At 39.8% G+C, this 15,769-nt stretch overlaps 1 protein-coding gene across 1 annotated transcript in view; it reads right to left on the reverse strand.

Annotated features, from left to right (window-relative positions):
- Nucleotides 1–226: 226 nt before the first annotated feature.
- Nucleotides 227–15,769, reverse strand: part of DERA (deoxyribose-phosphate aldolase) — a 56,518-nt gene continuing 40,975 nt past the window's right edge. Inside the window, exons 7-9 of the mRNA XM_074871515.1 lie at nt 8,173–8,285; nt 4,303–4,452; nt 227–2,548 (exon numbers count right to left, since the gene is read on the reverse strand). Of these exons, the coding sequence (XP_074727616.1) occupies nt 2,492–2,548; nt 4,303–4,452; nt 8,173–8,285 (320 nt within the window). The 3' untranslated portion in view covers nt 227–2,491. The remainder of the gene's footprint in view (nt 2,549–4,302; nt 4,453–8,172; nt 8,286–15,769) is intronic.

The following is a 15,769-nucleotide window of genomic DNA, read 5'->3' on the forward strand; positions in this document are numbered from 1 at the left end:
CTGGCTGGTACCAGTAGCTTCTGTAGGAGGAGTGAAAGACGAGGCTCTGGATTATGCTGGGAGTCCACAACCACAGACCATGTGAATACAATTCACTTGAGTCACAGAGAAGTTAACAAAGACAGCCAGTCACTCTCTAACACTGAGCCTTCTGCTTATTCCTTGAAACAACCCCACCCCAAAACCAGGATCATCTTTATTTGAATGCATTCACAGATTCTGTTGCTTTTACATCTTTTTCTTTTCTTTATTTTCCCAAAAAAATTACAGGTTTCAACAGAAAAAATGTTTAAATTACTTTCCAATGCAGGTTCTCCCAAAACACTGCTTGGCTTGGAGTTGCATAGTATGTCACATTGGTGTGTTTGTAATGTTCATGGAAAAGGGAAGCTGGCTATGTTCGACTTTTCAGAAAGCTGAACCTCTCCCTCCGCAAATGGAGCCTATTCCCTCTGAAGCCAAGTAACCAGCAGAAGCCCACATGCACATCAAAACAAAGGGGAGGCCATCAACAGAAATATAAACAATTCCTCCTGGCAAGCTTATTAATCGACATGCAGCTCTCATAGAAACAGTGAGGTTGTTCTTGGAGGTACTCATGTTAAAGTTAGGTGGCAAAGCTGGACCTTCATTAATTTTAAGGAACTACACAGAGTCCTTCACCTAGAAACTAAAGCATCTTCAAAAAATAGCTTCTATCTTCACCCTAAGTGTACAACCAACAACAAAAAAGTGTACTTTGCAAGTGAGGTGAATCTTTCCATTATGAAAGTACAGACATACACTCTAACATTTATACGGTTAGAGCTAAACAGCAGCAAGATCCAGTGTGTGGTTGCTGGGAGGGAAGGGCAAAGGGTCAACCTGGCAAGCACCTGGTGGGAGCTGACTTTGTATAACAGGCTCTGTATTTCTGAAAGCTCAACAGCCCAATTTTCCTCTAAATATGCAAACAGGCAGTCAGTTTTTCCTTCAAGAAACTGGCAGTGAAATCAGAAGGAAAACCTATGGCAAAAAAAGGCCAGTTTCCAGGAAAACAAATGTGTGAAAATACAGTCACAGCTTAGCATCATTTTCCGTGTTGAGACCTAAACCAGAAAAAGGCTGAGAGCCTTGAATGAACTACTTCCCGGGAAATTAAAGCCTATTTTTAGTACTGAGCACTGCATATAGGGTTTTGTTTTCTGCATATGTTGTTTCTCTGATATTTTTTTCCCCTATTCAGCTTTCCTATCTGTTCAAGGTGTTTTGTAGAGCACTAGTGATTCAGGAGGTATTATCTTTATGAAGCACAGATCTCTTTGTAATAAATGTACCTTGTAGCTTGATTTACAGCAAAATCCTCCTCCTCTTACTTCCCTGATGAGACCTACTTAAGTCAGTGAGACTAGTCATGATGATAAGATAATTAAGGTTTTAGTACAACTCTGGTTAGTGAACAGAATGCAGTTCTGAAATAATGAATCTACTAGCTCCAGCCTGATATTCAAAAGGTGTTGATGATTTCAGTTTTATTCTTAATGTGCCCTGAGAAAAGCACTTTTTACATTAAAGCTGTAAACCCTGTATAGGACACAATTCAAATCACCTTTTAAATTAAAGAATTGCTTTTAGAATGGCAAAGTTGAAGTTCAGCCAGTATAGCAGTGACACCTGCAAACTGACAGTCAAACCCCCCTACATTAAAATGGAAAGATTTGCACGAATGCATTTTAAAACGACAGGAGACAGGAATGGGAGCTTCTAAGCAAGTTAGACTAAAATTTTAAGAGTGAAATGCCTAAAAATAGGCCCCTGAATGCATAGTTAGGCACCTATATAGAGGCTGCTTGATTTTTCAGTTGTTCTGATCACCCAGAGCTCCCATTAACTTCAGGAGCAACTGTGGATACTCAGCTGTTCTAGAAATCAAGCCACCTTTATTCAAGGGTCTAAATATGGATGTCTGTGCCCAAGTTTGGGGGAAAAAATACAAAAAAAAAAAAAGGTCTTTTTGCTACAGAGACATTTTATAAAAGAAAGTAATAGTCAAGTTTCATTTTCTCACATTACAATGCTTGAAACTGAATCAACATAACAATTAATAGTGCAACACATCTGTGGCAGAAGATCTTGTCGAAGGTGAATGGAAAGCTATTCCAAGATCTGTAGCTCTTAATTAGCAATCTGAAACATTCCATAGATATTTCATATTCTGCGACTGCAAAGTGTTACCAGGCCACCTAAATCTTTTTCATAGTATTTCAGTGTTGCCATTAATAAGCTTTTCAGGCTAGTCTGACGAAGACTTTGCAAAATTAACTTTGCAAATCTGTAAGTATTAACTATTTCAGAATTACCATTTATTCTGCTTTTGGATCAAGTACAACCAGCAGACTTGAGCATATTTTTAAATACTATAAAATATGAGGAAGAGAGAATTAGGCCTTTAATTCTATCATATGCACTTGGTTGTCAGAAGACTTCTGAATGCTGTTTGCTGATTTTGTGTCTAAGCCATTGCCAGGTCATGCTGAAGTGCGTAAGAGCCAGTCACATGATAGAAAATCTGCAAGAAAAAAGAAAATTTATGATGGAATTATATACAACTATAAATCTGAAAGTGTCAAGGAAGTAACAAATTAAAGGCATGCCAGATGAAGATGATGGATATTTGTTTGTGTGTGTGTGCATAAAATATGATGTAATATACCTTTATATATTTGTTTATGGGATCTGAACTAAGGGCTTTTGCTTCTTTGCTTGGAAAAAAAGAAGAAAGCAAAGACTCTTGTTGCTTTTAACTAAACTTTCAAAAAGAGACAGGTAGACGACAATGCTTTACTCTCACTGTAATCTGATTTTGACTATTTCAGTATTATTTTGTTATATTCAAAGTATCCAGAATTGTTTATGCTTTTATATGGCTCATTTCAAACTATTCTTTTAACTGTACTGTCTTGGGGGTGGGGTAGTGTTTTCCCCATTTTCTATGTTTGTTTGGGTTTTAAAATACCTGTTTGTTTTATTGAATATAATGATCGGGACATTTATCTTACATGTTTTTAGATGGCACAGTATAGCAGAGCTTTGGTCATGACTGAGGCATTTGTGCAATCCCTGGCAGATAAAAGGATGACACCCTTAAGAAATCAGAACAAATTGTGCCACACAATCACTGGCTGTGTTGTAAGACTCTGCAGCAATGGCAGTGGCAACAACAAAGCTCACGTTGCTTTGTCATAACTAGGGACATGATTTTAGGTCAAGAGTGAGGCAGAGGCAGTCCGGCAATGAAGCAAGCCAATATTACTCTCATTACAAGAGTGAGCCAGGGGTTTTCAACAGTCACCTGACATCTCTCAGCTGTTCTGTATTTCTTAAGACATGTCAGTATTTCAGTTGCTAGGAAAGGTGGGGAAAGAGAACAGACACTTTTTTTCTCCCCTGAATCCCCTACACCTCATGTTCTCCCACCAGCAGCAACAGCACAAGGACTCTCAAACTTTTTTCTTGGCTAAAGCTAGTATCACCTCATCTCTTGGGTTTAATGAACATGGGAGAGAAGTACAGCAGCCCTAATGGTTTAGTAGTTCCTCTGACGCTACACACTGTTCTCAACTATGCTGAATCCTTTAGTGTTGATACCCTGCACAAGTGAGGTAGGTCATGGGTACACAGGTCAGAACCTTTCTTTCCACCAGGAACTACACATTGCCCCTGCACCTCATACACTGTCTGCCAGGAAACACAGTGACCAGCCTACACAAAAATAAAGCAATCAGAAAAATGAGGCTTTGTAGGAGACAATTGCTTTGCATCCCCAGGAAATAATCAATATGTAAAAATTTCTCTATCAGTAGTACCATATGTAGGATGAGGCGTGACTTTCTCCACAGCATGGAAATATGCTGTGAACAGTTGTGGGACAGTGACACAAAGGGTCTATGAGATATTCTGAAGGTCAGCTGAACTGGCAACAGCTAGAAGTGCAGGGGAGTGCACTACCATGCATTTCCAAAAGACCATGTATTTCCAAAAGACCATGTATGTATAAATTCAGCGTCTTTGCTCACTGCAATCCGAACCTGGCCCAGGCAATTGCCAGCTGCTGGAATATCAAGAGTCCCAGATGTCTGTAATGGCAGGCCAAATTTAAAGAAATACTGAGCTGGAAGTGAACCTGTTGTTAATAATGAATTAGATATATGTTGTATTATCTTTTAAACAGCACCAAAAGCACATTCCGCAAAAACAGTAAGCTAGCACATTTAGAAAGATTGCTTTTTCTCTCCACCAAGCTGGAAACCATTAACAACTAACCTGTTTCTCAATGTCTTCCAGCAAACTACTGGCACCCAGGCGAAAGAGCTCTGGTGTTAGCCACTCCACTCCCAGTTCCTCCTTCACCAACATAAGCCAAGTAATAGCTTCTTTTGCCGTCCGAATGCTCCCAGCAGGCTTAAATCCAACCTTTATATAGAAAAAAGAAGTGCAATACACATTTTCATTCATCAGCAACCCTAGAAGAGCAATCAGCATTCGTACACCTGCAGTCTCAAAGTGCCTGTGGTGTATCTAACAACTCTACTCAGGAAGTACCTGACTGCAAACAGTATAAGCTCTGGACTAGTGTTGAGAGCTATCAAGCCTCAGCCATCACTGCAAAAGATAACATTTTCATCCCAAGGGACAGCAACCGAGGGAGTAATACTTTCGACACCAGTGCAGTTTCTCAGGAGCTGGGTTTGAGGTCTAATGGGAGTACTTTGCCCATAACACATATTAGGCCAAGGGATTTAGGCAGGACCTGGGATAGCTGCATATCACCGACTGCCCATGTCACAATCTAATTCCAAATATATAAAAGCAAATATACATCCAAAGACATAACACTAAAGATGCTGAAATAAAGCACGTGAGGCAGCTGACTCATGTGGAGAGCAGTGAGAGATGACTGTACTTTATAAAAAGCCTGTGCACCACAGTTATACATGATTGGGCTGTACATTCAAATTATCAGAGGTTTATTTTCCACTAAAATTTTCCAAATGGGAATTATATTATATCTGTCTTTACCAAAAATTGAAACTTTCATGCTTCACAGGAACTGAAAAACTTCTCTCCCAACACGTGCTGGATATGCTTTCAGTCACTTGATGTGAGACACGTGCCATATTTGGTCAGGGGGCATGTATGTAGAGGCACACATGCCAAGAAAAGCCTATCTTTGAAGTAAAGCATGTCTTAAATTCCATGATCAACCTGTTGTATAGAGCCAGCACTGAGGTGACTTGGCATGCACCCCTAATGCCAGTCTTTTGGTTACATGCCATTTAAACATATCTCATTCCGAGTCACAGCTTGTGAGACACAGCTATCAAATCTCTCATCAAAAATTTTGTCACCTGCATTAGCCAAAATGTTGGCCTGCAGCAGCTTACTGAACTCTTGAAAAACAAGGAGAATTAGGAAAAAGTGTTTCTGCACAAAAAAAAAAAAAATTTAAATCTGAACAATCTGTAGAGTAGCACACAGCGATTCTTTCTACATTTCCCTCTACCACAAACCTTTACCTTGGGTACCCCTTCCCAACAGCCTCCTTCTGCAAGAATTATTGTTCTGATTTCTGTATATACGTTCCTGCAATCTCACTGCACTGAGGATTTCTTTGTACTTTATGGATATAATGGTGGAATCAAAACGTATCTGTTTTTAAATGTGTTTGGTAATTTTTTTTATAGTGATTTCAGGACAAATAAACACAGAATAAATCCTTTTCTCACATTGAAGCATTGTGATAACAGCATATTTTCAATAAGATTATAAAGAAAAATAACAGGAAAAGCTTGATAAACCCAAAACATGGATTTATCCATGTGTTTTTGTGGATGGATGGATGGATGGATGGATGGATGGATGGATGGATGGATGGTTGGATGTGTGAGTGTATGCATACATCTGTTAACATTAGATTTCCAAAAGGAATTTAAACCACAGCAATTGGAAAAGCATCTTCTAGACAATAAATTAAAATAGTGGGAATGTGTTTTCCCTCAGGAAAAGAAATTCTAATGAAATTAAAATTTAGATTTCTTCCTAGAAACATTACAGCTCTTTGAGATAATCTGTGGTGAAAACAAGTAAAACAGAGTTAATAAGAGAATTAAAAACACCATGCAGAATTCCTTCCTCTTTTAGCAAATTCTGAAAGCTCTTTTCTTTGCAAAAAAGCTGACAAGGGCAAGCCTGTTCTCTCTTCCATTTAGCAGCTTTCCAAACAGCACATCTGACTGCCATAAAAACGCAAAAAGGAAGGGGGGTTCGAATTTAATTCAAGAGCAGTACAAAGTCCAGCTACCACTTTCCTGCTGTTTCACAGCATTTCATTATTTTGCTTAATAAGTTCATCTCCTCAAGAATTTTCTCTTCACCTTATATTATTAAAAGTAATAAGTTTTTCTGGATTGGGGGTTTTCCCAACAGAAAAACCAATTTATGTATGTCCTTCAATAATGACAGGAAAAGATTATTTCCCATTATATTGCACACTTTTCATATCACCACCACAGCTTATCATTCAATAAATGTTACCCTGCAACTTGTTCCTTTCCTCGAAGAAGTTTAATTTCTATATTAACCTGTTTTTCCCAGCCAACGCCTTGCTAGAAAGCATCCCTACAGCAGCAAAATTAGTTTGTTAAAGAAACCATTTAGAAATCTCTTGTCACTGATAATATTGTCTTCAGTTAATAAAAGCACATAAAGTCAGTTTACATCTAATTCACTGACACACACATGCACACAGACATAAGCACTCATTCTTAATAACACATTTTATACCGTGAATGTATCTTTTTAAAGCAAAAGGTGAATTCAACATTTATATCCAATTATAGGTACAAAGCTGTGTTAATGCAAAAGAGCCCAACCTCTGGCACACAGCTCATGTAAGCAGCACAGGGATCTGCCTCAGGTTGGCAGCAGTGAAAATGCTCCTGCAGAAGCAAGACTATCAGAGCTGCTCAAGCTGCTGGCGTGGCAGAGAGAGATGCAGGCTGGGGAAGGGAGGAGTGAGGACAGCCCAGGGATCCGCACTGGCCTCATCTAGACGACTACAGAGAGCAGATGGACACATGCCTAACCTGCTGTCACGTTCTCCTCAAGCTCCGACAGTCCCTTGAAGCCACCTCAGCCCCTATCCCACTGCTCATCCCTTGTCCTAACATCATACCTTGACAGGCCACCTGCAGACAGGACAGAAGGGTGAGCTGGAGAGAACCAAAGGGTGACCCAGAAATGGGGAGGGGGTTTTAGCTACACATATGGTTCCCTTCCCTGAGGCTGCAGGTGAGGACAAAGTCCACTGCTGAACACCAGCACCAGATCTAACTGGCAGCCCCCACTTGCCTGTGGGTAAAGGAGGTGAGAGGTGGCTAAAGGAGGTGAGAGGTGGCTTCCTGGATAACCTCCTCGTTTCTCACTGCTTCAGCGCAAGGATGGATGCATGGATAGTTCATCAATGGCTCTGCCATACACTCCCCCCTGCTCCTTGCCTCCACTGACTTCACTTGACAGTGACCTAACAGATAGATGTTGTGCACCAGGACATAATGTTCTTCTGGACCCTGTGCCTGCCTCCCTCCGTCCCAGACAGCAGGATACAACTGGATCTGCTTTCTTGTCCCCTTGGAAAGCCCCTCTCTTTGGCAAGAGAGGAAAGAGCAGAATTTATCCCTTGGGTTGCCCGAACAAAGTCAGAAAATACAGCTGTGTACACTGGACAGGCTCTCAATGGCTACAAATTTGTATAGCTGCACTGAGGAGTATGGCAATCCCTGTCAGCTTGAGATTTGCCCTTTTATTAATGGAGGTGACCATTTAAATATCCTAAATTGTGAAACAAAGCTCAACCCCAAATGCAGCAGGGGATGCATCAAGATTGCATGAGCTTTTAGGGAATTAAGTGATAGTTATTCAAGGGAGGAAAGCCAAAAGTGACACCTTTTTTTTATGTATACAAATATTAGCAAATCAAATGAGGACTACAAGAGAGAAGTCCCATTACCTATTGCTCACATAGCCATGGAAGCTAATGTATGTGGATTTACGTTCTGCGTTTTGAAACTTACAGTCTTATTTCCTTCTGAGTGAGCCTGTTTGGTTAGTTTTTATAAAAGTAGTGAGAATTACCTTGTTGCCAGTTTTCCAGTAGAATTCTCTAATGGCTCGCATCATGACTACTCCAACTGGAAAGGTCGCGTTTTCCACCTCCTTTCCTGTAGAGGTCTTTATAAAATCAGAACCTGAAAAAGATGTATAAAGCTTTATGGTAGTTTTAGAACAAGAGCCACTCTGCACATACATAGTTCACACCCTCCAAAGATGTCCTCACGCTTCACAGCAATTATGAAGCATTTCTTTACACGTACATCCCTGTAGCATCAGTGCTAACCTTGCTCTGGTCGAGGCTAGAGCAGGAGGATGATACCCATCCAGTTTCAGAGCAAGTCAGACATCCCAGTGGCTAAATAAACATCCCAGCTCTTAATTCTTTGCTCTAGCTATCAGACCAACAATCTCTTCAGGACAGTTCAATGTAATATATGTTCCTGTATGGACACTCAATATATGTGTATATCTACATTAATAGGAATGTGTCTAACTAACCACAACAATGGAAATTATTTCATCCGAACAAATTTTGCATATAAAAAAAATTTTAGTATTTCCACAAGGATCTTTCTGAATAGAAACAATTTTCATCAGTTTTTTTTAATTTAACTTTGCACCTATTTAGTCTCACATTTGACAGTCTAGTATTGTATTTCCCACTGCTTTTTAAAGTAAAAGGAAAGAAATCCCAGGTGTACTTACAAAACCAGCTGTGTAATACTATAAACAGGGGGGAAACTCCCTTCTTATGCATTTTGCAATTGTAACATTGCAAATTACTGTACTTAAAGGCATGGTCTGATATAATGCTGTAACAAGGTCAAAACATCTGTGTTATTTAAAGGAGAGTTAGCCTTGGCTTATTTTTTTCTAGTTTCTCACTTGTGAACAATATTCTCCACTGCTTGTCCTGAACACTTGTGTAGTGTCCTTGTGCATTCTTGCCGTTCTGTGTTGGCTTAAAACGAATCCTGCAGCACATTATAACAAAAAGCTAAGAAACTAACCAAAAAATTTGCCTTGCAGTGTGTGCTCCTGCACTGACACAATACAATGACAAAACTTCTTTAATTGCATTAGGGTACACTTCATCCCTGGGAACCTACTTCTCAGAAAAGGTGTACTGTGGGATCATTAATTATCAAAAGTAATCGGGAGAAGAAGGATAATTCAAACATCGTGTAGAAGTGCATCATCCACTTAAGTCAATTGGAACTGCATCTGCTTCCACTTCAAAATTGGCTTAGGGTCCATTTTGTCTCTTATTTGAATGATGATGCCTCTACAACATCCCCTAGAGTAAGCGACAAAAGTTTCACTACTTGCTCAAACTAAAGAGTTGCCTAGACTACATTCTGACAGTGTGCTGTGGCACACTCCAGAGACCCGTCTTCCTGAAGACACAGCTGACTGGCACACAGCTAGGTTTCAGCCTGACGGGGAGTTAAGACAAAGGCGAGCATGTTTCTGTGTCCTGTGCTCTAAACATAATCAAATGATATCACTAACATTGTGCCTGGTAAGACCACAGTTTTCTCTGTAGGTTTCCTGTCTAGGCACTAACTCAGCCCACTGGTGATTAAATTGCACTCTCCAATGACAATTTCCATTCTAAAGAAAACCAGTTATTTGCAAAAAAAGTTCTAACTCCAGAGAAAATGAAATGTGCAAAAGAGCCAATTAATAGTTGATTGAGCTTTGCAAAGAATGAAGTACATAAGAGAGACAACCGAGTTACGTATTTCAGATCTACTCCTTCCAGAAAAGACACTATGGACGTCTGATAGTCACATTAAAACAAGTAACAGTGGAAGTGAAACTTCAACATTGCCAAATTATATTTTTAATTTCCCTTTCAAAATGTAGCACATAAAGTCCTTCAGAATAATACTTTTCATTTTTTCTAGTGTAAGGTAAGTCAAAGCTTTTATAAGTCTTATAATTACAAGTCTCTATGGTACAGTTTCATTAAAAACTTTCATTAAACAACAGCTGCCCTTGTATATGGTCTTCTAATCAATTTGGTCAAACAGAATGACTTCTAATCAGCTGTTGATAAAAATAGAAGATGAAATTTTAATTCTAATAGATTAACCACAAACTCAAGATAGTCTTCAAAATCCATCTAGCTCTATTCTCCAGTGGATTTAACGACTATTCAGCAACTCATTACTAAATAGAACAAGATGAACATTTTCCAGTTCATTAAAGAAATGTACTATGTATTTTTGCATTGTCCTCATGATTCGTTACAGGGAGTCTTAATTACAAGATAATGGATAATGGTTATTAAATGCAGACTCCAGTAATGAAGCTCTATTCATTTGCGAGCCTCAGAGACTGCAAAGAGGGGAAAATAAAATTACTAGCTTCAAAAGATTAACGGATCAAATTATTATTCAATTTTGAAAATCTCATTCAGACTTCATAGAAACAAGAAGAGATTAAAAACTAGTATTAGTACAAAAGTAGTGCATTTATATATTTATTTTTAAATAATATCTTAAGGCTATTACCAGAATAATCAGCTTTAGATGTGATTATTAGACAAACATACAGCCAATTTAGTAGCATCCTCTAACAATGAAAACAATACATTTTTATTTCCTGAACAAATTCTATTTATGACACAAGAGCTTGCTAGCAGGATTGCATGCAGCCTCTTGCAGAAGACAGAAGATGCACACTAGCAGGGAGAGCCACAATGGAAAGTGCTATTAATGTTTAGATTTCAGGAATGAAAAGGGGGATTTAAAAATCAACCACTGCTGTAAAAAGCCCCTCATTAAGTAGACTTTATGCCGACCTTGTAATAGTAACAGAATTTCATCAAGTCTATTTCTTATTCAAGTTTTCAAAAACAAGTCTAAGGAATGAAGTTCAGCAGGAGTTTCATCTGGAAATTTAGGTGATGATTTAGAAACTTAATTTTGTCACCCATCTTCTCATCTTCCCATTAATGTATACACTCAAAAAATCAAGGCTAATGTTAAAATACATGCTGGATGGCTTTCCCCTTCCTTAGAGTAGGTTACATGATTCAGTGAAATATTAAATCAAAGACTTAAAAAAATTAGTTCTTCAGGGTAGATTTCTAGGCCCAGTGAGCCTGGAAAAGGCCACACATTCTACTCTTTTCCAATGTGTAACCACAACAGCACATTGCCTTTCAGGGCAGTGAGTCACGTAAGACTCACTGAACCAGTAGGGAGTGGAGACATCAAAGCCTTTTTGAAACACAGCAGCATTACACGCTGTTTCAGGTGGGCTTGCTGCCAAACTACTAACCCACCTGGGTGTGATACATTACAGCACCACAGCCTCACAAGCAGAAATTGCGTTAGCTTACTTTAACCAGAGATGGAAATCTGAATAAACCTTAAGAAATATGAACAGTGCCGCAGCCTCTGTTGGGGAGGCTCTTTCTGGTCACGAGCAACCAAACTGTCAGCGCCACTGGGAGCCAGACCACTTGGGCTCCAGTCACGCATCTTGTGAAATCAGGTAGAGTATTTTAAGAGATTAAATCCCCTCTTCCCATGCGATCTCAGCCCCCATGCACACAAGACCCTCAGCCACTGCACTCCACCAAAGACCACACAAAATAAGCCAGGTGAATGTGCACACGCTAAAAAGAAAATCCATGTCTTCATAGCGTGTTGCCTCAGACTGTACCTATAGATCAAGATGAAGTCCATTATATTATTTCTATTCTAGATACTGCCACAGCCTTATTTATGGTAGCACCTGAACAGAGGTGTAGAGCTCAGGTATACAGAAGCTGCATGACTTGCCCAAGGCTTCTCAGCAAGCATTTGGCAGGGCAAGGATTGGATGCCCTGGTCTCCCAAAGGCCAGAAGAGCTACCATGACTGGCCTGCCCTACTGCTATCCCCTACATCATCTAGAAACGCTACAAAGCTTCCCAGTCCATATAACATTGTAGCAGAGCATGAGAACTGAAGAATCTTATGTAGATGACAGCATCCAGGAAACACACTCTGGTTCCATAATTAAGCAATAAGGAATAATAAGCAGTATAGCAATCGTGGAGTAATCACAACCTTTTGGTTGTCAAGTGCTTAAAATGCCCTTGGGGAATGATTATCTCCTGATAACTAGACTCTGTGTTGTTGTCTTACTCTTAATAAAGAACAAAGATGCGTCTGGCAGTTTTAAACAATAGTTTAGAGAGAGATGCTTGCAGAGGGACAATTATGCCATGCTACTTTGTAAGTACTTGCAATAAGCACAAATATATCTTGGTTGCTGCAACTCAGATATAACAGTACGCAGCGACATAGGGTGAACACATACCCTTCCAAGATTTCTAGGACTGATGGCAAAAAGAGGCATGCTGCTGAGGGACCTGCAAAAGCCCCTGCTGTTTGTGCTGACAAGGTAGCAATGACAAAATAGTACATTATCAAATGTGCATAAAGTCTCATTAGCAAGTCATCTTTCTATCTTATGAGTACCTAAAATAATGGTCTTAAGATTCGCACGCAATTAGCCTGACTAGGGGTGACCAGGTTATCACCCGTCTGAAAATAAGAGGCAGGGCAAGATATAAAAGGCTAATGTAGTAGCTAATTCTTGTCAGTTGAGTCATTGTAATTGTCCACTTACATGTCCTTCTCCTACTCCAGTGGCAAGATAAAATACATTCCCTGCTAGCTTAACTTTGCCATTGAGGAGGAGAAGAGAATAGGAAGCTCTGACAACTCACTTTAGCAGTAGCTCACGAAGTACCTTTAACTCCATCACACATGTCTACACTGACAGACCACTTGGTTAGGTGCTTATGTGTGTTTTCACACACCTGTGTCTAAGCTACCATTTTGAAAAATGCTAGCTTATAACTTGGTCTTTTCTGAACTGCCTATTTTTTGGAATTCTTTTTGGAAAAGTTTCTGCACAGAGCAGGGAAAATAAATCACATCACAGGGCTCCATGTTTAATGTCTGTTTACAAGACAACCTTTCCTACTATCTCAGCTTGGTGTTCAAGACTCGGAATGGATGCTTCCTCTCTTGCACACCACCTCTGGTAACAGGCAATCTGCAGGCCAAATGATGCCCCTAGGGACACTTATGCATGTACATGAAGGGACAAATTATTAAGACCATACTTATGCAAAATACCCTGTAGATGATGTCTGAAAGAATTCAGCATTCCTGAATTATACACAGCTCGCTAATGCACTATTATAGGGTCTACCATAGGTCTCCATAGAATATTGTTACTTAATTAGTATTAGTTTCTTGTGTTTTCATTTAAAATGTGTTTCTTTAGAAGGTTCAACAAAAAGATCCATACCACCTTTTGTTGCTTGGCCATATAGCATGGGCTCTTGCTATTTTTAGAGAATTCTTTCCAATCCAAGCCTTATTTGGTTTGGTGAAAGAGAAGATAAATAATTGACATGTGCTTCAGGCTCAAAGGCCACAGCTGGAATCCTTGTCATTTGGCTTTAGGCTTCAAACCACACTAAAGCGCAGGAGGAAACATGCTCCCAGTCCCATCCTGTGTTGCCAGGCAGAAGCAGTGTTGGGACATGTGAGGGTGCAGGAGCAGTTCAGGCAAATACGTGCTGCTGGAGCAGCCATTCCTCTTCCTCTCCAAAGAGGAAGCAGCAGGATATCCTCCCAAGAGTGACTAGTGGGACCACAAGGAAGCTTAACGAATACCTGTATTGTTATCTGCTTGTTAAATTTCATGTTTCTTTGCTGAGATCTCATTTTTCTTCTTTAGAAGTGTGTACCATGTATTACACTCAAGGGATTTACAGTGTACGACCTATATTAACCTTATTTCATTCTGCAGATGACATTACTGGAACTGGTTAAGCAGTTTGCCTAATGACACATGACAAGCCAAAGGTAGAAATAAGATAAATCAATGCATCCCAACACCTAATCCTATCCTTACTATAATCACTGAGAAAAAATACACCTTTCCTCTCAGCTTATCCACTCACAATGCTGTTCTCCTTTACAGACTACTCCGTGGGCTATTTTTTGCCACACCCCTTCTGACTTTGAGCAAGACAAAATATGAGAGACATCAGTGCAAATCTCCTCTCTACTCTAGCACAGGCTCAGCTTGAGAGAGCATCCCAGCGCACCCATAGCAGGAGGCAATGCTGGTGGCACAGCTCTGGCCCCAGATGCCCAAACCCATGGCTTTCTCCGGCACTATACCCATGACAAAACAGAAGCAGGCAGCCGTGGTGCATTTTATCCAGTGGAGAGAGGAGTGAACAGGGTCAAAGAAGTAGCAGAAGTGGTACGTGGAGATAGAAGCATGTCGGTTACCATTAGCTTTAAGATGTGACTGTTCCATCAGCTACCAAAATACCTGAGGAGTAAGAGGGAAAGGAGTAGAAGAACCACAAACAACGGAAAAAAGCAGGGATAGCATGCTAGTGGTGAGAGTAGCCACAGCACTTGCATAAAATCTAGTGAAAATGCTCCACAGCATGCATGGAGAGACAGAGCAGCAGACCTGCTTCCTCTCATTGCCACCACCACCATCATCTGCACAATTACACAGCAGCTACCTACAAAAAAAGCAGTCACATCTTTCAACACCTTGTTCCCACTCTTTGCTGCAAAGATAGTGATGGCTGAATTCTGCTGATTGCCCTAATGTTCAAAAGTCATAATTTGCATAAAAAAAGCTAAAGGTTATAAAATAACACATCGTCTCTGTACAAGGATATGGATGTGGGCAGGAGGGGGATGGTGACTTGTCCTGCTTGGGCAGAGTGTTCGTGTTGCACATACAGCAACTAAAGGCATGCTGGGTGTTTGAGAAGGAACCACAACATTCATTCTCATCACTTTACCAGTAACACACAGGTTGCTGCTAGAACAGCAGCTTCATAAAGGAGCAACATAAAGGCTGGCCTCTCCTTTCAGGTTAGATGCAGGCACTCAGGTTCTCAGTACTGAGCCACATGCTCCTGCTGGGCTGGGTGAAAAGCAAAATGCTGTGGGAGAAACTAGACTTGATTTGAAAATCTCACCCATTAAGCTTTCTTCACAAACACTGAATTGCACTGCATCATTTACTTGTTCACACTTAAACTAATCTAAACAACGATAAACTATCCTAAACTGTGATGTAATTATAACAGCACTGATCTAGGTCAGGCTTTTTCCCTCTTGGTAGTGTTGGGTTTGGATCAATATATTTCAGTCTCTCAAAATGTTGTCCAGAAGATGACATATTACAGACTGAGGCTAAAACCCTGATACTTCTACCAGTAATAGCACTGCAATTTGGAAGAAAGTAATAAATATGCATGACTGCTTAGAATCACAGCACTACATGGCATATTGCATACCATGTTTTAGCAACCACATTTAGCTTTGTGCTTTTTAATGTTGATAGCAACTCTGAAACAAATATGTTAACATTAAAACTCAGGTGTGCTCACGTATTGTCTATTGGCTTGTAACAAATTTACTCAAATTGAAGAAATAGCTGTTTAAAACCCATTTGGAAATACTCCACACTGAACAATGCAAATAGAAAATTAGTCTACTTTATCAAGAAGATGCTATGAAATGTAAAGATTTTTAAAAAAATAATTATATAATACAGTCAA

The sequence above is a fragment of the Strix uralensis genome, chromosome 5, assembly GCF_047716275.1.
Source record: "Strix uralensis isolate ZFMK-TIS-50842 chromosome 5, bStrUra1, whole genome shotgun sequence".
Classification (NCBI taxonomy): domain Eukaryota; kingdom Metazoa; phylum Chordata; class Aves; order Strigiformes; family Strigidae; genus Strix; species Strix uralensis.